Here is a 15,799-nt window from a genome sequence, read left to right as displayed (position 1 = left end):
CAAGGTAAAACGGATCCACTATGAAAGAATTGAAGTTTATACAATAAGAATTAGACCACTAACATCCTATTACTACCTTTTGTAAAAAACTTACTACCACGATCACGTGACAACTCCGAATCTACAGACTACTTCTTTCTTTGATCCACTGCAACCACAAGTTCTCCTACTTGTGATTCTTGATCTTCTTGAATGTTCTTTGTACAGCAACTGAATTGATCACCAAACTCTTAACATTAATCACGATCTTGATAACTCTAAGTATGTATGTCAAAAACTTACTACCACGACCACGTAACAGCTCTGAGTCCACGAACTACTTCTTTCTTTGATCCACTCCAACCGCAAGTTCTCCTAGTTATGATTCTTGATCCTCTTGAATATTCTTTGTGCAGAAAATGAATTGATTACCAAGCTCTTGACATCAATCACTATCTTGATAACCCTAAGTATGTATGAAGGTAAATGCCTCTAGATCTCACAAGAGATTCACACATACAGCATATCAAAAGCCTCTAAAACGTAGCTAGGGTTTTTCTATTTATATAAGACATAAAACATAAAACAATACACATCAAAACGGGTTTGGGCTGAGTTAGAAAATTCTGCAGAAAATTAATCTGCACGAGGTTCGATCAATCGAGTTTGATTTTCGATTGATCAAGCCTTACAGATTTACACCAATAAATTCTGCAATCACTCGATTCCAATTTTACAATTAAACACACTTTGAGCAGCCTAAATCTAGACTCTAAGTTTTGATCATGGTTTGCCAACACATTACAAATTGAAGTTTTAATACATTAGTCCCTAAGGTCTTAGAACCTAACAGAATGGATATTTTTGTTTAGTGTCATTTTCAGTTTTTTTATGTGTGAAACGGAACATGTTCTCGACCCTATTTTGTTTAAACTTTAAATAGAACATTTTCCTCATTATATTTGAGGCAGCTTTATGCTCAAGAGCGCAAGCACATGTAATCTTTATATATGATGCCCAGGCTTTCCATTATCATGTTTGTCTTTGCAACTTGGTACTTTTTAATGCCAAAAATAAGTGTGAAAAATAAAGGTGACAAGAACAAGGTCAAATAATAAAGGATGTAATTGACTGCCATAGTTCATATTTGCAAACTCAAATTACATCATAGTATCTATTACAAACTCAAAATTACATCATTTGAAACTAGTACATTAGTTAGCCTTTAAGTTAACATCATTGTGCTACAAGGCCTCCATATGAGGTACTTGAAGACATTTGTAACTTGGTACAAATAAATTACAATTCGTTTCAAATGAACAGCCACAAAAAAAAAAAAAAAAAAAAACCCACAATAACATACATAAGCATAAAAGAACAGACAAAGAATATGAGCTCCAAACAAAAGTATCATACGAAATCATCATCTAAAACTTATGATTGATGACAGATTGAGAATAAGTCACCAATAGCAAAAATATTAAACACCAAAATATCTAGGCAAATCCTAATTTTGAAAATTTAGTGGCTATTCTCATCAAATGTTTGTCAAGTAGCCTTCTAGCATTTCCTTGCAAAATAAAGTGTTTCACACAACTCTTTAAATAATTCAAAAGTAAGGAAAATAATGAAGGGCTACCAACTGCAAAATAAAGTGTTTGTTGAAGTGTTAAGAAAAACTTCCCCTAGACACCCAAGTTAAGGAGTGTCTAAAATTACTCTTACACCACCATAATCTCAAGAAAAACATAATAAAAGCTTAAAATTACTCTTACCCTGTATTGAAATTAAGCCTAATAAATAATAACAAACTCACTTGTTTATTTTCCCAAAGTAATGTTGAGCAAAACTTAGGTGACAATTCTCTTGCAACTAAGGTCTTTTAAAACCAATCCATGCCAATCAAAACCTAACTGTTCTTGCTTGATGCATCAAACAAGTGAAGATAGTAAAAATCAAAGAAAAATGCCAAACAATCAGATGGGGATAGTGGACAGCCCAAGTCCCAAAAATATTAAGTGTATAGCCACATCATATCAATTATACTTGATAATTTAGAAAAGGCTCTAATTAGTACAGTAGAATATTCACAGTATCAGAAATACAAGAATATACAAAAAGAGATGAGCATTATAGCTTGTAAGAAATAAGCATTACAACTAGACCATTTCCATGTCTTGGCTCTTTTCTTGAATTTTCTATGTGAATCTGATACCTTTTGAATCATGTGACAACCCCATGCAAAGGTTCATTTGAATGCTAGAGGGATTTTGCAGATTAGCACAGTGAGGAGAAAAAATATGATAAGTCAACATATGTTCGAAAGAATGCTGGAAACTAGTATCTTGAGTTTTTAAAACTCGAGATCGATGACAAAAATCAAGGCTTTCAAACTCAAGTTTTACTACTGCCGTGTACCAATTTGGCCACATAGATCTCGAGTCTATAAGACTCGAGTTCTAAAAAGCAAAACCAAGTCTTCAAAACTCAATTTTTGTCGGACTTGAAGAAAAACAACCTGAAGAAGAACGCAGCGCCAAAGAAGATGGGTTGGAGATCTGCAGCGCTGAAGAAGACGATCTAGTGCTCGATGGGCGATCTGTTTGTTGAAGAACACTAGTGGACGATCTGATCTTCAGCGACTGGGTGGACGATCTGGTCTTCAGCAACGAGGAAGAACGAACAGACGCAAGGAAGAGACAAAGAATGCTGACAAACAGAGGAACGATCTAACGAAGAGACGAAGAACACTGACGAATAGAGGAGATCTGATGAAGAGACGAAGAACAAAAGAAGAACGTTAGAGCTCCGATTGGACGCGAGGAAGAAGAAGAATGCTAGGTTAGATCTACACGAAGAAGAATGCTAGGTACTCAGGAGGAAGAAGACGTGAAACTCGAGTCTTAAAAGTAAAACTCGACTCTTGAAAAATCGAGTTCCACGTGGATTTTTCTTCCACATCACCTCCCATCACTTACAAATTGAGACTTAAAAACTCAAGCTTTATCTTGGAACTCGAGTTTTAGACACTCTGGATGCTAGTTTATAACATTGTTTTGAAACATGACAACTAACTAAATTGTTTAATATTTAATGTTATTTGGAAAAAAAAAAAATCCATTTGCCTGTATGTGTTTATTACTACAAGTGGGTCCAACAATTTAAGGTAGAAATGGTCTCAAACAATTTCACAGTGGACTACAACAAAGTTTTTTTTTTTTTTTTTTTGAGCTGGGACTATAACAAAGTTAAAGGGTTAAAAAAAATGGAGTTTCTACATTGCAGCATCCATAGGGCCAATCTCCACTGATGCGAGATTGAGCATAAAAATCAAGTAAAACAAAAGAGTATTTATAAGCAAAACGCCAAAACATGAAGTAGAAAAATACAAAAAATGCACAAAGCTAACCCAAATGAAAACACGAAATTAAAAGCAGGAAAAGACTAAGAGCCTGTTTGGATGAGGGTTTTTTTGGATCATATCACTCAGTTTCCATAACTGAGTTCTCAAAACGCATGGATCTCACAAAAAAAAACTTTGTTTGGCTTGGTTTTTAACTCTTGTTTCCATCACTCAATTCTCTGATTTTTGAGTGATGAGTTATGGAAATTGAAAACACATTTTAGGTATTTTCAGTTTCCAAAACTCAGTTTCTAATGGCATTTTCGTAATTAAACCCACAAATTTTGAAGTTTCAGCCGCAATGTTTGACTTTTGGGTTTTTTTTTTTTTTTTTGGGAAACAAAGTAACGGCAGAATTAAGTGATGAGTGCCAAATGGGTGGGTTTGGGAAATTGGGGTATTTTAAGTGATGAGTGGTGAGTGATGAAAATTGAGTGATGACAAATTACAAACCAAATGGGCCCTAAATCATTGAATTTCGAGGAAGCCAAACATGAAGTAAGGATGAGAGAGAGAGAGAAATCACGAAACAGAGAGAGACACACCCGATGCTACTGGAAAAGAGAAAGCGGTGCCGGAGTAGAGATGGCGCTGCCAGAAGAGAGAAGGCGCTGTCGGAAGGAGGGCCTGCCCCTGTTTAATAAAATCTACAAATTTTCTTATAAAAAAAATGATTTGGGTTAAATTAATTTGGGTAAAAAAAATAATGTGGCAGGACATGTGTTCGTTGATGTGGCAATAAATTAATTTTTTATTTAGGCCGTTTGACACGTCAGACTTTTCCATCCATGAGATAACGGCAAAGACTAAGTTGACACGACACTAAAAGGTTAGGGACCAAATTGACACAATTGAAAAGTTAGGGGCCAAATTGAAATATGGTGTAAGGGATAGGGACCATTTATGCAGTTTACCCTTTATATTATATGTGTGTGAGTGTGTCTAATATTAATTGTGTGCATTACTTTTTATTATAATGTTATTTGTGTGAATAATGATGTATATGGATATTTGTGTGTATAGTATAAATATAATATAACTTCATATAATTTAGTAATTAGGAAATAGAGAGAGTTTATTACATGTTTGTATATTGTTATCATGTTTAATTACTTTTTGTTATAAAGTCAGAAAAATTATTCAAGAAGAAAAATGATAAAGTTAGTGATTGTTCAAACATTTAATTGGTTAAGTAGATACGTAGTGTATTATTTTACATATGAACGAGTGTAGTTGTGTGCGTCAATAATTTATACAGAACCAATGAGTTAAGTTTATTCGTTTAGTTTACAATATTTTTATAAAATCAAAGACAAATTAATAGATAATAATGTTAGACAAACTTAACAAAATAAAGTGATCATAAATTCCCACATTGGCAATAAATAATCATAATGAACTATCATATAACAATTCAAAATTTGAAAAATTGTAGTAGGAAATTGTAAAACTTTTTTTTTTTGTCAATAACTTGATATATTCAAGTTCTCTTTTTTTTAAAAAAAATTGTTTAATTTAAGTTTCTTAACGACTCCTCTAAACAAAATTTTTGAAGCTGCCACGGCTCATGACCGATATATTATGTGAAAAATTTGGAAGATTGCGAAGTCCAAATGTTTCACATAAAAATATTGGTATTTTTTTTTTTTTTTCAATAAACCCTTACCAAAATATTATGTGAAACATTTGGAAGTTTCGAGTTCACGTGAGTGCACTCTTCCAAATGTTTCACATAATAATTCAGGACTAATTAGCAAGTATCAATAGAACAAGCTAAAACCAGAAGAGCAATACGAATTTGCCAGCCAAAAGAAAATGACAAATCCTTTCAAGCCATTCTTTGTTTTAATTATCCTACTCTTCTCCAAATTTTACCCACAACTACAACTTCCACGGCCTTCACCTTTTGCTGATGCTGTCCACTCAGAAGGGTTAGCTCCTCTGGCAACTGGGGCCAACGCTGTCGATCAAGCTGAAGCACCAACTGAAGCAGCTGTGAATGGTGCTGAAAAACCAGATCAAGAAGCTGGCTTGGTACAGGTGCACCACATGGAATGGGAAGAGAATGTGATTGGTTTTTGTTTGGCTTGGGCCATTGCTATAGTCTTACTATCTGTTCAAGTAAACTCACTACTCCCTGTACCCTTTCACTTGTACTCTCTAGCTATCTTACTCGCCTTTGCTTCCACTGTCGTTAGCAAATTCATAAATCCCAAGTTCTTGCTGACAGCCCAAGTGCTTGAGAAATGTAGCGTTTTCTTCACCGTAACCGCGTTTTTCATGGCCATTCCTTTTCCATTCTGCTCAGATTCGCTAGTTGGGCCGACTATCCCATTACCGCTCTTTCCATTTTTATCTGCAGTTGTTTTTAACTTATGGGTAGTAAAAAGAAGGGGCTAAATTACAGATAGTACTTTTTAATTTGTCTAAAATTTAATTAAGTTTTTTTTTTTTTTTCAATTCAGTTTTTTAACTTTTAATTGTGTTCAATTTAGTACTCTTGTTAGACTTAACTCAAAATTGTGCTATTAACAGAGAGTAACTGGCTCATCAATTTTGATAAAGAGTAACTGGAAGACTAAATTAAACAAAGTTAAGAGTCAAAAAATTGAATTGAGTGAAAGTGAAGTTAGAAAAATGAATTAAATTTTTGACCAAATTAAATAGTGCAATTTATAATTTAGGCTTAGAAAAAATGTTTCTTTTTGTTACCTGCATTCAATAAGCAATGGTAAATTAAGAACATGGAGTCGACCCGCCACTTCTCCAGGCTTTACTTCATGTACTGATAAAGGACGAAGCTCATGTCCCTCAGGCACCATTTACTCTCGTTGACATTGTCGCAAATTGCCAAGCCCAATACCCATCATGTATGTTATTATATCCATGCCTATCAATCTCTACCATACAATGTGCCACATTCAAATGAATAGCTCTAGTACTGTATAAAATGTTGTAACTTTTGCAATGATTATCCAATATATCAGATTGTGTCACTTTTAAATAAACTCATAATTTTTTCTTCACCACTCATAATTTGCACGTCAATAATTGTAATAAAAATTGTGACATTTTAGGTGGTTTTAAAATTTTTGCATTTAAATAAAAAAAAAAAAAAAAGGCCGACACTTTTTTGGGTCATAGTCCTGGCTGAGTCAGAAATTGAGACGTTCATCATTCATGACTCACACTTTTCTCCCTCGATTGTTCTGATTTTGTCTTTCTAAATTCAATGCAATGCTGACGGGGTTTCATTCTCGCTAAAATGGGTTTTCTATTTGCTTTAAATTCACCGAGTCACCATTGATGGAGCTTAGATCATATATGGGACTCTAAATTATATATATATATATATATATATATATATATATATATATATATATGTACGCGCGTATGAGAAATCATAACATAAATATGTAAATTAAAAAAATAGGCATATGCCTAAATTAAATTGATAATTATAATTCAAAATTATGGTTTCACAAAAACAAAGTGGACTTTTGATAGGAGGTGAATCTTGGAGGTAGGTAGACAAATTGAGAAGTGCATTTTTTTTTATTAAAAAAAAATCTTTATTTTTTCTCATTTTTAAATTATCATATTATAACATATTGAACAATAAAGAAGCCAATAAAGTGGACTTCTAGATGTAATTTTACAAATTTCACAGGCTCAACTGAATTATAAAAACTCATCCAAGTTACTAGAGTCATCACAAACTCACCAAGCTTGACTAGGTTTGACCAGGTCATATCTAAAAACAAAGATTCAAAGTGCATCTGGCACTTATTTTGCAATTGGCTTCATATTCAAGGGATCAAACCATGGTTTGTAACATTTCATAATCTAAAATTAGGATTTTATACATCCTCGAAAGATCTTGATAGCAAATGGTGCGACAGTTATGAGTTATATATGTCCGTAAAAGATATTTGATCCATTTACTAGCTAGGTTCCAATATATCAAACTCCACACAACAAACAACCTCGCCGGGGGCCATAGGACTGATAGGACCATTGGTATCATCTTACAAAAAAATGTGTTCCTATTTTATGATAAAAACCTTCCAATTTTAGCTGACTACTTTTCTCTCTAAAAAAAGAAAAAAAAAAAGAAAAAGAAAAAAAAAGCAAACTATTTTTCTTTTTCACCACAGTAAATTCCTTATTTTGAATATTATTTATTTAAATATGATTTTATTTATTTATTATTATTATTTTTCTCATAGTTGTTAGTATCGTATGCACACGATACAATTCATATCATATACAAAAAGTTTTATGTTATAAGGAAATATCAAAAGTGTTCATGAATCGTATGATACATAAACACGTGTATTTGAAATATGTTTTTTTTGTTAAATTTTGTGTTTTTATTGAGTCATACAAGTTGTTAGACTTGTTTTTAACACAAAATTATGAGTTCTTCTATTACCACAAACAAATTCACAAATTTTGCCACAATTTTCCTACATATCCAACTGTGATTAGTTGCCTATTACTTTTATACAAAGTCATTACTTTTTTTAACCAATCACAGTCAAACATGTGAGGGATTTGTGGCAAAAATTGTTTTCTGTGATACTAGATTTTTTATGAAATTATTAGGCTACTTGATTGAGCCCAGTAAAATAGCATGTTCATAAGGTTTTTTTTCCCCTTCTCTCTTTCTCCTACAAAATTGTGACAACACACTTTACATTACATTTACATATTTGCAAATTGCTTTCTATAATAGAAGTAAGATATTAAATAATTATTTTTTATTATTATTATAAGTCTAAGAAGTTAGAATACCAAGAAGAAGTATAAAGAAAAATTATTAAAATAAAAGAACAAGAAAATAAAATAAATATTGATAATGATGAAGAAAATGTTAGTAAATAAATAATTTTGCAAGATGATGAATATCATGATAATTTTGATTTAGATTGAGTTGTTTAGGCAAGATAATGGATGTGATGAAAATAAATAATTTTGGCTCATATTTCATATTTTGGGTTTGATCAATTGAATGTTTATGTTGTGTGGGCAATTTTTGTACTCTAGGGAAACTTATTGCATACTCCCTGGAAACTTGTTGTTGTCCCACATCGCAAAGATCCCTCTCCACTTTCTCACTTATAAGCCTGAGCTGAAGTAAGGAGTGTACCATCAGTTATTAATAACTAATGGTACAACTGATGGTACACTACTCCTTCAGCTTCAGACTTATAAGGCAGCAAGTGGGGGAGGATCTTTGCGATGTGGGACAACAACAAGTTTCTAGGGAGTACGCAATAAGTTTCCCAGGAGTACAAAAATTTCTCACACATATGTGATAAACATATATTAATTTAATTAGTTTTGTTAAATATTATGATATAAGTGAAGATTAAATTAGTCATTTGTTGAATAATTTAAATTTATAATAAATATACCTTTTATGTATGTATATCTATAAATTTTATTATGTATTTTTGCATCTTATGATACATGATATCATATGATATATGATACATGATATTGTAAGTGCACAATTGCACCTGGACCCAAGAACAGTTACGGGCTCAGGCCCAATGAGCCTTAAACAATATGAATTTGTAGAGTGTGGGCTTGAAACCCAGGTTAGAAGTATGTGAGGATTAAATGACAAGCCAAATATTGCAAACACTCGAAAAATAATGGAGAATATTGTAAATCAACCTCCTCGGACGTAAGCCAAGGGTTGTTATTATATTATCTTTTCCCCTTTTTTTCTTTTCCTTTTCAATTACAAAGAAGTCCGTCCCCCTTTTTTGTTCTAGGTTGCCCCTTAAATACTCCTCTTTTTGATATTTTATACACGTGTTGTCCCATCTCCCCCTTAGCCTAGATATTTCTTTTCTCAGTGCCTTTGAATAGTAACCAGAAGTTTCCCTTCCACTGTTCAGGTGTCACTTCCCCATTAATGCGGCCAGGGTGGTAGGTGCAGGGTCTTTAATGTGGAGGTAGCAGCATTTATCTTTGACATTTCTCCAACATCGGTGCTTCTAGGGCATTCAAGGGTTCACCCCCTTTAACCATTGGCCTTGACCGTGTCATTCCCTAACCTTTACCATGAAATCCCGAGTTCTCCGGTGTCCATCCGCAGAGAAATTCACCCTCGGCTAGATCCTCGGATCCTCGGCGTATGGGCCGACCCATAGTACTAACAAGTCCTAAACCCCAAGAGCAGGTCGGCCTTCCTTAGCATGGCCCAACGGCCCATGTACCCATCAGGGTCTTTTTACTCCCCACAGATATCATACAATATATGATATAAATAAATAAAAATAAAAATAAAAAATCAATCCATAATACAATTCACATTTTGATAACATGAATTCTCTCACTTTTCAAAACACCAACTTTTCTTTATTATGGGTCCATTTGAGATCCACTTATTTTGTTGAAACTGAAAACTTTTTACTGAAAGTACTATAGATAAAAGTAAAATTTAGCTGAATTAGTACAGTGGAACCCATGAATAGTACCAAAAATGTAGTGGGACCCATGAATAGTACTAAAAATAAGTTGAATAGTAAAATAAGTTGGCAAAAATAATAGGGGTAGTTCACAATTTGCCAAGTTATCTTTGAAATCAACCAGTTTCTCCCTCTATGTTTGAAAAACGAGAAAAAACCTTCAATTCATTACTTTTCTGTTAAATCCAATGAAATTACAATGATTACAAACACAATCTAAGAAAACAATAATGCAATCTTCAACTCTCTCTTCCTTGTGGTGTACAACTAATATTTTTTATTTTAAATTCCGTTATATTTAACTGAATAATAACGAATTGAAGTTATTTTCTCATTTTTCCAAACATAGAGGGGGAAATTAGTTGGTTTCAAAGATAAGGGGGAAATTGTGAACTACCTCAAACATAGAGGGAGAAAAATGTTTTTTCCCCAAAGAAAAATTAAGTTTACCTTTATATGATACATTATTTTGAATACATTATTGTGCACATATTTTAAATATAATTGTTCAAGATGGTTGTACGGGCCCTACCCCCTGTCAAGCCCAATCGCCCTAAGGCCCGTGAAGACTAACCCTTATAAGAGTCCTGCGCTGATCACACGTAGTAACGCGCGTGCCATCCAAGAGATTTGAGCTCGGAGTGCTCGAAGCAACCTGTGACGTGCCCCTGTCGAGCACAGAACTTACATACGGGGTTGGTCCCAACGCCACTATCATTTTCTCCTTCCTGCCATCAAACATCCACTTAGATGAAACGGTATTGGACCTCCCTTCCATTGCCTAGGGAACACCCTTACCGAGCATCAACCCCAGCAGTGGAGTCAGTTCCAATGCCACTCTCACTTCCTCCCACTCCCAACTAAACTCCCACTTATGGGTAATAGTATTGGACCCCTCCCTTCACCCATCAGGAGAATAATCATGACCATTCCACTAAGTTTGGCTATAAATAGGCAGGGAAGATTCAGTCAAAGGGGTTGGCAATTTCAGAGGAAATAGACTAGAGAGAGAACAGATATCAATTCTCCACAAGGAAGAAAGGGGAGAGATAGTGAGAAAAACAGGGAGACTCAGGAAATGGGCTTGCCGAGCATCGTGCCACTCGTGGTAGGAAATCCAAAAGCTCATTGTACAAATAGATTGTGAGCCCAAACTCCTCTGAGGCCCAGTAGCCATATCTTTCGGACGCACAATTGGCGCCGTCTGTGGGGAACTCCTACGAAGCTGTGGTGCTATCTTAGCGCGCTCGTGAGGATGTCTGGAAGCAGACAGAGAAGCCATGTAGAGAGCGGCACTGGAGGGTCGTCGCGGGGGTCTACATGGCGGGAAAGGAGGCAAAAAAGGCAGGAGGACAGAAGGCATGAGGAGGCAGAAGAGTCTGGGCCCGGAGAAGGGTCGTACCAAACCCTCTGAACAATGTCTGATACCTCAGGCCGCAGCCGCCTTGACAGAAGAGACCAGGAGCTTGAACAGAGGGACTAAGAGCTCGAGCGCCTGCGCAGGGCGGTCAGGGATTTGGAGTTGCAAGCACGGGGCCGACGAAGGAGAAGGGACCAGGAAGCATGAAGGGAAAGGTCAGTTAGAGTGGGGAATCGCCGCGAGGCAGGATCTCATCAATCCGGGTCTCATAGGCACCGCGACCGCTAGCGAGAGTATGCGGACCGTGAATCAACTTCCCCCGACACGGAACGACCATGTAACGCGGCCATGGAAACCATGAGCCGAGCACTGCGTCAAGCTACCTGGTCACCGTTCTCTAGAGATATCGAAAGCGCGCCTATGCCGAGCCAATTCGCACGGCCACCGTTCAACTCCTACACTGGGAAGACAGACCCAGTGGAACATGTAAGTCACTATATCCAAATGATGTCCTTACAGTCCCATAACGATGCATTGATGTGTAAGGTTTTCCCCTCGAGCCTTAGACTTACTGCTTTGAGGTGGTTCAATGGGTTGAAGAAGGGCTCGGTCCACAGTTTTTTGAAACTGATCCAGGAGTTTGGAGTGTGGTTCATGACTTGCAGCCAGGTGCCACAGCCCGTGGACACGTTGCTATCAATGAAGATGGGGGCTGGAGAGACCCTTCGCAACTACGCCAGCCGGTATTGGGAGCTGTACAATGAGATTGGCGGGGGTAATGAAAAGATCGCGGCAAGCACCTTTTGGATGGGCCTACCCGAAGAGTCCAAGCTAAGAGAATCGTTGACCTTAAATCCCCCCGAGGATATGAGGCAGTTAATGAGGCGTATCGAAGAGTACAAGCGCTTAGAAGATGATCGGCTGCAGTCCAAAGGGAAGGAGCCGATAATCAGTTATCCTCAAAACAACAGCTTCAACCCCAGACACAGGAAGGATTTGAGAATTCAAGAGCCCGGCCCGGCAGTTGGGGGAGTCAACACGACGTTCAAGGAGCCTGTACACCGCATCATTGATAGGATAAAAAATGAACCGTATTTTAAGCAGCCGAACAAGATGGTAGGCGACCCGTTAAGGAGAAACCAGAATTTGTATTATTCTTATCACAGGGATAAGGGGCACACCATCGAGTAGTGTAGGGTGTTGAAAGATCACCTTGAACAGTTGGTGAAGGAGGGGCATTTGAAAGAGAATTTGGTGGAGACAGGGAATCAGGAGACCGGACAAGCTGATCGGTCGCGTCGAAACCCTCTCCCACCCCCTTTGGGAGTGATAGAGGTCATCCACGCCGCTCAGAGGGCAGTTAAAACACCCACAGCAAAAGGGGTGTCGACCGTGGTGTTAGCTGAAGGAAGCGCAAGCGAACAACCCCCGGGGAAGAAGCCAAGGTACACAAGACAACCCATCGCATTCGACGACGACGACCTGGAAGGTACTACCCAGCCCCACCACGATGCTTTAATAGTCACAACCCGAATAATGGGATTCATAGTGAAGAGAATAATGATAGATCAAAGGAGTGGCGCAGATGTAATGTACCCAAACCTATACAGGGGGCTCGGCCTGACAAAGGGGGACTTGTCCAAGTATGATACGCCTTTAATGGGATTCGACGGGCACATGGTGATTCCAGAGGGGCAGATTTCGCTCCCAGTTATCATGGGAGGCAGGGAGGTAATGGTGACGTACATAGTGGTCACCTCTTTCTCACCATACATGGCAATATTCAAAAGGCCATGGATTCATGACATGGGGGAAGGTCAAGTTCCGAACTGATGAGGGGATTACAGTAATAAGGGGTGATCAGCAGGCGGCCAAGCAATGTTTGGTAGCCGCGGTAGTCAAACAAACCGAGCAGAAGGAATCAGCCGAGAAGGCACCCCTATAGCAATTACAGCATCCCTAGGTGGAGGGGACCACCGCTGTTGAGGATTTGGTAAGCGTAAAGATCTTACCGGGAAGTGAAAGGAGTTTTGAGATAGGGGCAGGCTTGAATAATGAGGAAAGGGTGCAACTATTATTATTCCTCATACAAAACGTGGATGTGTTTGCATGGAGTCCATATGAGGTGCCCGGCGTCGACCCCGAGTTCATAGTTCACAAGCTGAATGTGGATCCCTTGTGCCCCCCCAAGAAACAGAGACCGAGAAGGTCTGCTAAGGAGCACGTGGAAGCCGTCAGACAGGAAGTTGGGAGGCTGAGAGAAGCGGGGGCCATAAAGGAAACGTTCTTTCCAGAATGGCTAAGAGAAGCGGCAAGTGGAGAGTTTGTGTTGATTTTACCGATCTTAACCGAGCATGTCCGAAGGATCCGTTTCCGATGCCGAAAGTCGACCAATTGGTGGACGCTACATGCGGACACCCGAGAATGAGTTTCCTCGATGCTTTTCAGGGCTATCAGCAAATTTCCCTAGCCACCGAGGACCAGGAGAAGATGACATTCTTAACGCCCGATGCTAACTACCACTATACCGTGATGCCGTTCGGTCTGAAGAACGCGAGAGCCACATATCAACGAATGATGACGAGGATGTTTAGGAATAAGATTGGACGGACGGTGGAAGTATACATTGATGACATGGTGATAAAAAGCAAGCAAGAAGGGCAGCACGTTGGCGACTTGAAAGAAGTGTTCGAGATACTCCGACGACACCGGCTGCGCCTCAACGCCAATAAGTGTGCATTCGGGGTTGGATCCGGCAGATTCCTAGGTTATTTGATTACTAAACGGGGGATAGAGGTCAGCCCCGATCAAATTGAAGCTATGAAACGTCTCAGATCGCCGGGCAATCCAAAAGAGGTTCAAAAGATGACTGGTATGCTGACTGCTCTCAACCGATTTATTTCCAAGTTCGTTTATCGGTGCCAGCCTTTTTACCAACTTCTGAAGAAGTGGAAGGGGTTCCAGTGGGACGAGGAGTGTGACAGGGCCTTCCAAGATCTAAAGGATTACCTTGGCCGGGCACCAACGTTGTCAGCCCCAGAGCTGGGAGAAGACTTGTACATGTATCTCTCCGTGTCCGAGCATGCGGCAAGCGCCGTACTACTAAGGGATAACGGTGCACAGCTCCCGATTTATTACATCAGCAAGACGCTATTCGACGCGGAGACCAGGTACTTACCACTGGAAAAGCTGGTGCTAGCACTCGTGCACTCCACCCGAAAATTACCCCATTATCTTCAGGCCCACACAGTCCACGTCTTGACCGAGTACCCACTCCAGTCACTATTGAGGAGATCTGACTTTACGGGGAGGATAGCTAAGTGGGGGACTCGGCTGTGCTTATTCGACATCAGATACAAGCTAAGGAACTCCGTGAAGGGACAAGTACTTGTGGACTTTATTGCCGAGTTCTCGCCGAGGGCTATGATCATAGCCGGCGTGGTAGAAGTCAGGGCATGGAGAGTGTTTGTGGACGGAGCGTCCAATGCAGCTGGAGCGGGGGCTGGGATCGTGGTCATCACCCTGGAAGATCTGAAGCTAGAACACTCATTCAGATTAGGCTTCAGGGCTTCTAACAATGAGGCCGAATATGAGGTTCTGCTGGCAGGACTGAGAGTTGTCATGGATCTAGGGGCAAAGGAGGTGGAGGTATACTCGGACTCCCTCCTCGTGGTAAGTCAGGTCTAAGGGAATTTCGAGGCCAAGGATCCCCGGATGATAGAATACCTGCGGCTAGCAAAGCAAATGATGGGTAACTTTGAGACGGTCAAGATCGAGCGGATAGCCCGGGGACGAAATCGACATGCCGATTCCTTGGCAACCCTAGCATCATCAATAGCTGACGAAGTATCTCGGCTGATCAGGGTGGAGTTGGTGTCCGAGCCAAGTATTGTCGCTAGGGCACTGATTGTACAGGTCACTGAAGCTAAGAAGTGCTGGATGGATCCGATCATCGACTTCCTTTCAGAGGATCGAGCCCTGGGAGATAAGAAGGAGGCAGCCAGAGTACAGCGAACTTCAGCTCGGTACTGGTTATCTGCCGATCGGAAGCTATATCGCAGATCATTCGAAGGGCCATACCTGCAGTGCCTTCGCCCCGGCCAGGCTAAAGAGCTGTTAGCCGAACTGCACGAGGGAGTCTGCAATAGCCATGTGGGGGGACGCTCGCTGGTGCACCGAGCAATGACCCAGGGTTTCTGGTGGCCGCAGATAAGGAAGGAAGCCATCGAGTATGCTTAGAGATGTGAACAGTGTCAGGCTCACGCGCTGATGATCTGCCAACTGGCCGGGAACTTGAACCTAGTTTACAGCCCGTGGCCATTCGCCCGCTGGGGGCTGGATATAGTCGGGCCTTTTCCTAGAGCAACAGGCAACCGAAGGTTCGTGCTGGTGGCAGTGGACTACTTCACAAAGTGGGCAGAAGCTGAGGCGCTGGCCAACATTCGAGACGTTGATGTTAAGAGGTTTGTATGGAGGAACATTATAACAAGGTTCGGCGTGCCAGAATCCTTAATATCGGACAACGGCTTGCAGTTCAACAGCAGAGCTTTCCAGGAGTTCTGCGAGGGCCTT

The 15,799-nt window shown here is 39.4% G+C and overlaps 2 protein-coding genes across 2 annotated transcripts; both read left to right on the top strand.

Annotated features, from left to right (window-relative positions):
- Window positions 1–11,575: 11,575 nt before the first annotated feature.
- LOC142608661 (uncharacterized) lies at window positions 11,576–13,060 on the top strand. The gene is made up of 2 exons (XM_075780358.1): window positions 11,576–12,343; window positions 12,449–13,060. The coding sequence occupies exons 1-2, from the start codon at window positions 11,576–11,578 to the stop codon at window positions 13,058–13,060; spliced, it is 1,380 nt and encodes a 459-aa protein (XP_075636473.1).
- A 1,881-nt stretch (window positions 13,061–14,941) lies between these two features.
- LOC142608660 (uncharacterized) lies at window positions 14,942–15,466 on the top strand. Its single transcript, XM_075780356.1, has one exon. The coding sequence runs from the start codon at window positions 14,942–14,944 to the stop codon at window positions 15,464–15,466; it is 525 nt and encodes a 174-aa protein (XP_075636471.1).
- The last annotated feature ends 333 nt before the right edge of the window (window positions 15,467–15,799 follow it).

The sequence above is a fragment of the Castanea sativa genome, chromosome 9 (assembly GCF_040712315.1).
Source record: "Castanea sativa cultivar Marrone di Chiusa Pesio chromosome 9, ASM4071231v1".
Lineage (NCBI taxonomy): Eukaryota > Viridiplantae > Streptophyta > Magnoliopsida > Fagales > Fagaceae > Castanea > Castanea sativa.
This window is presented reverse-complemented; position numbering and strand designations above follow the sequence as displayed.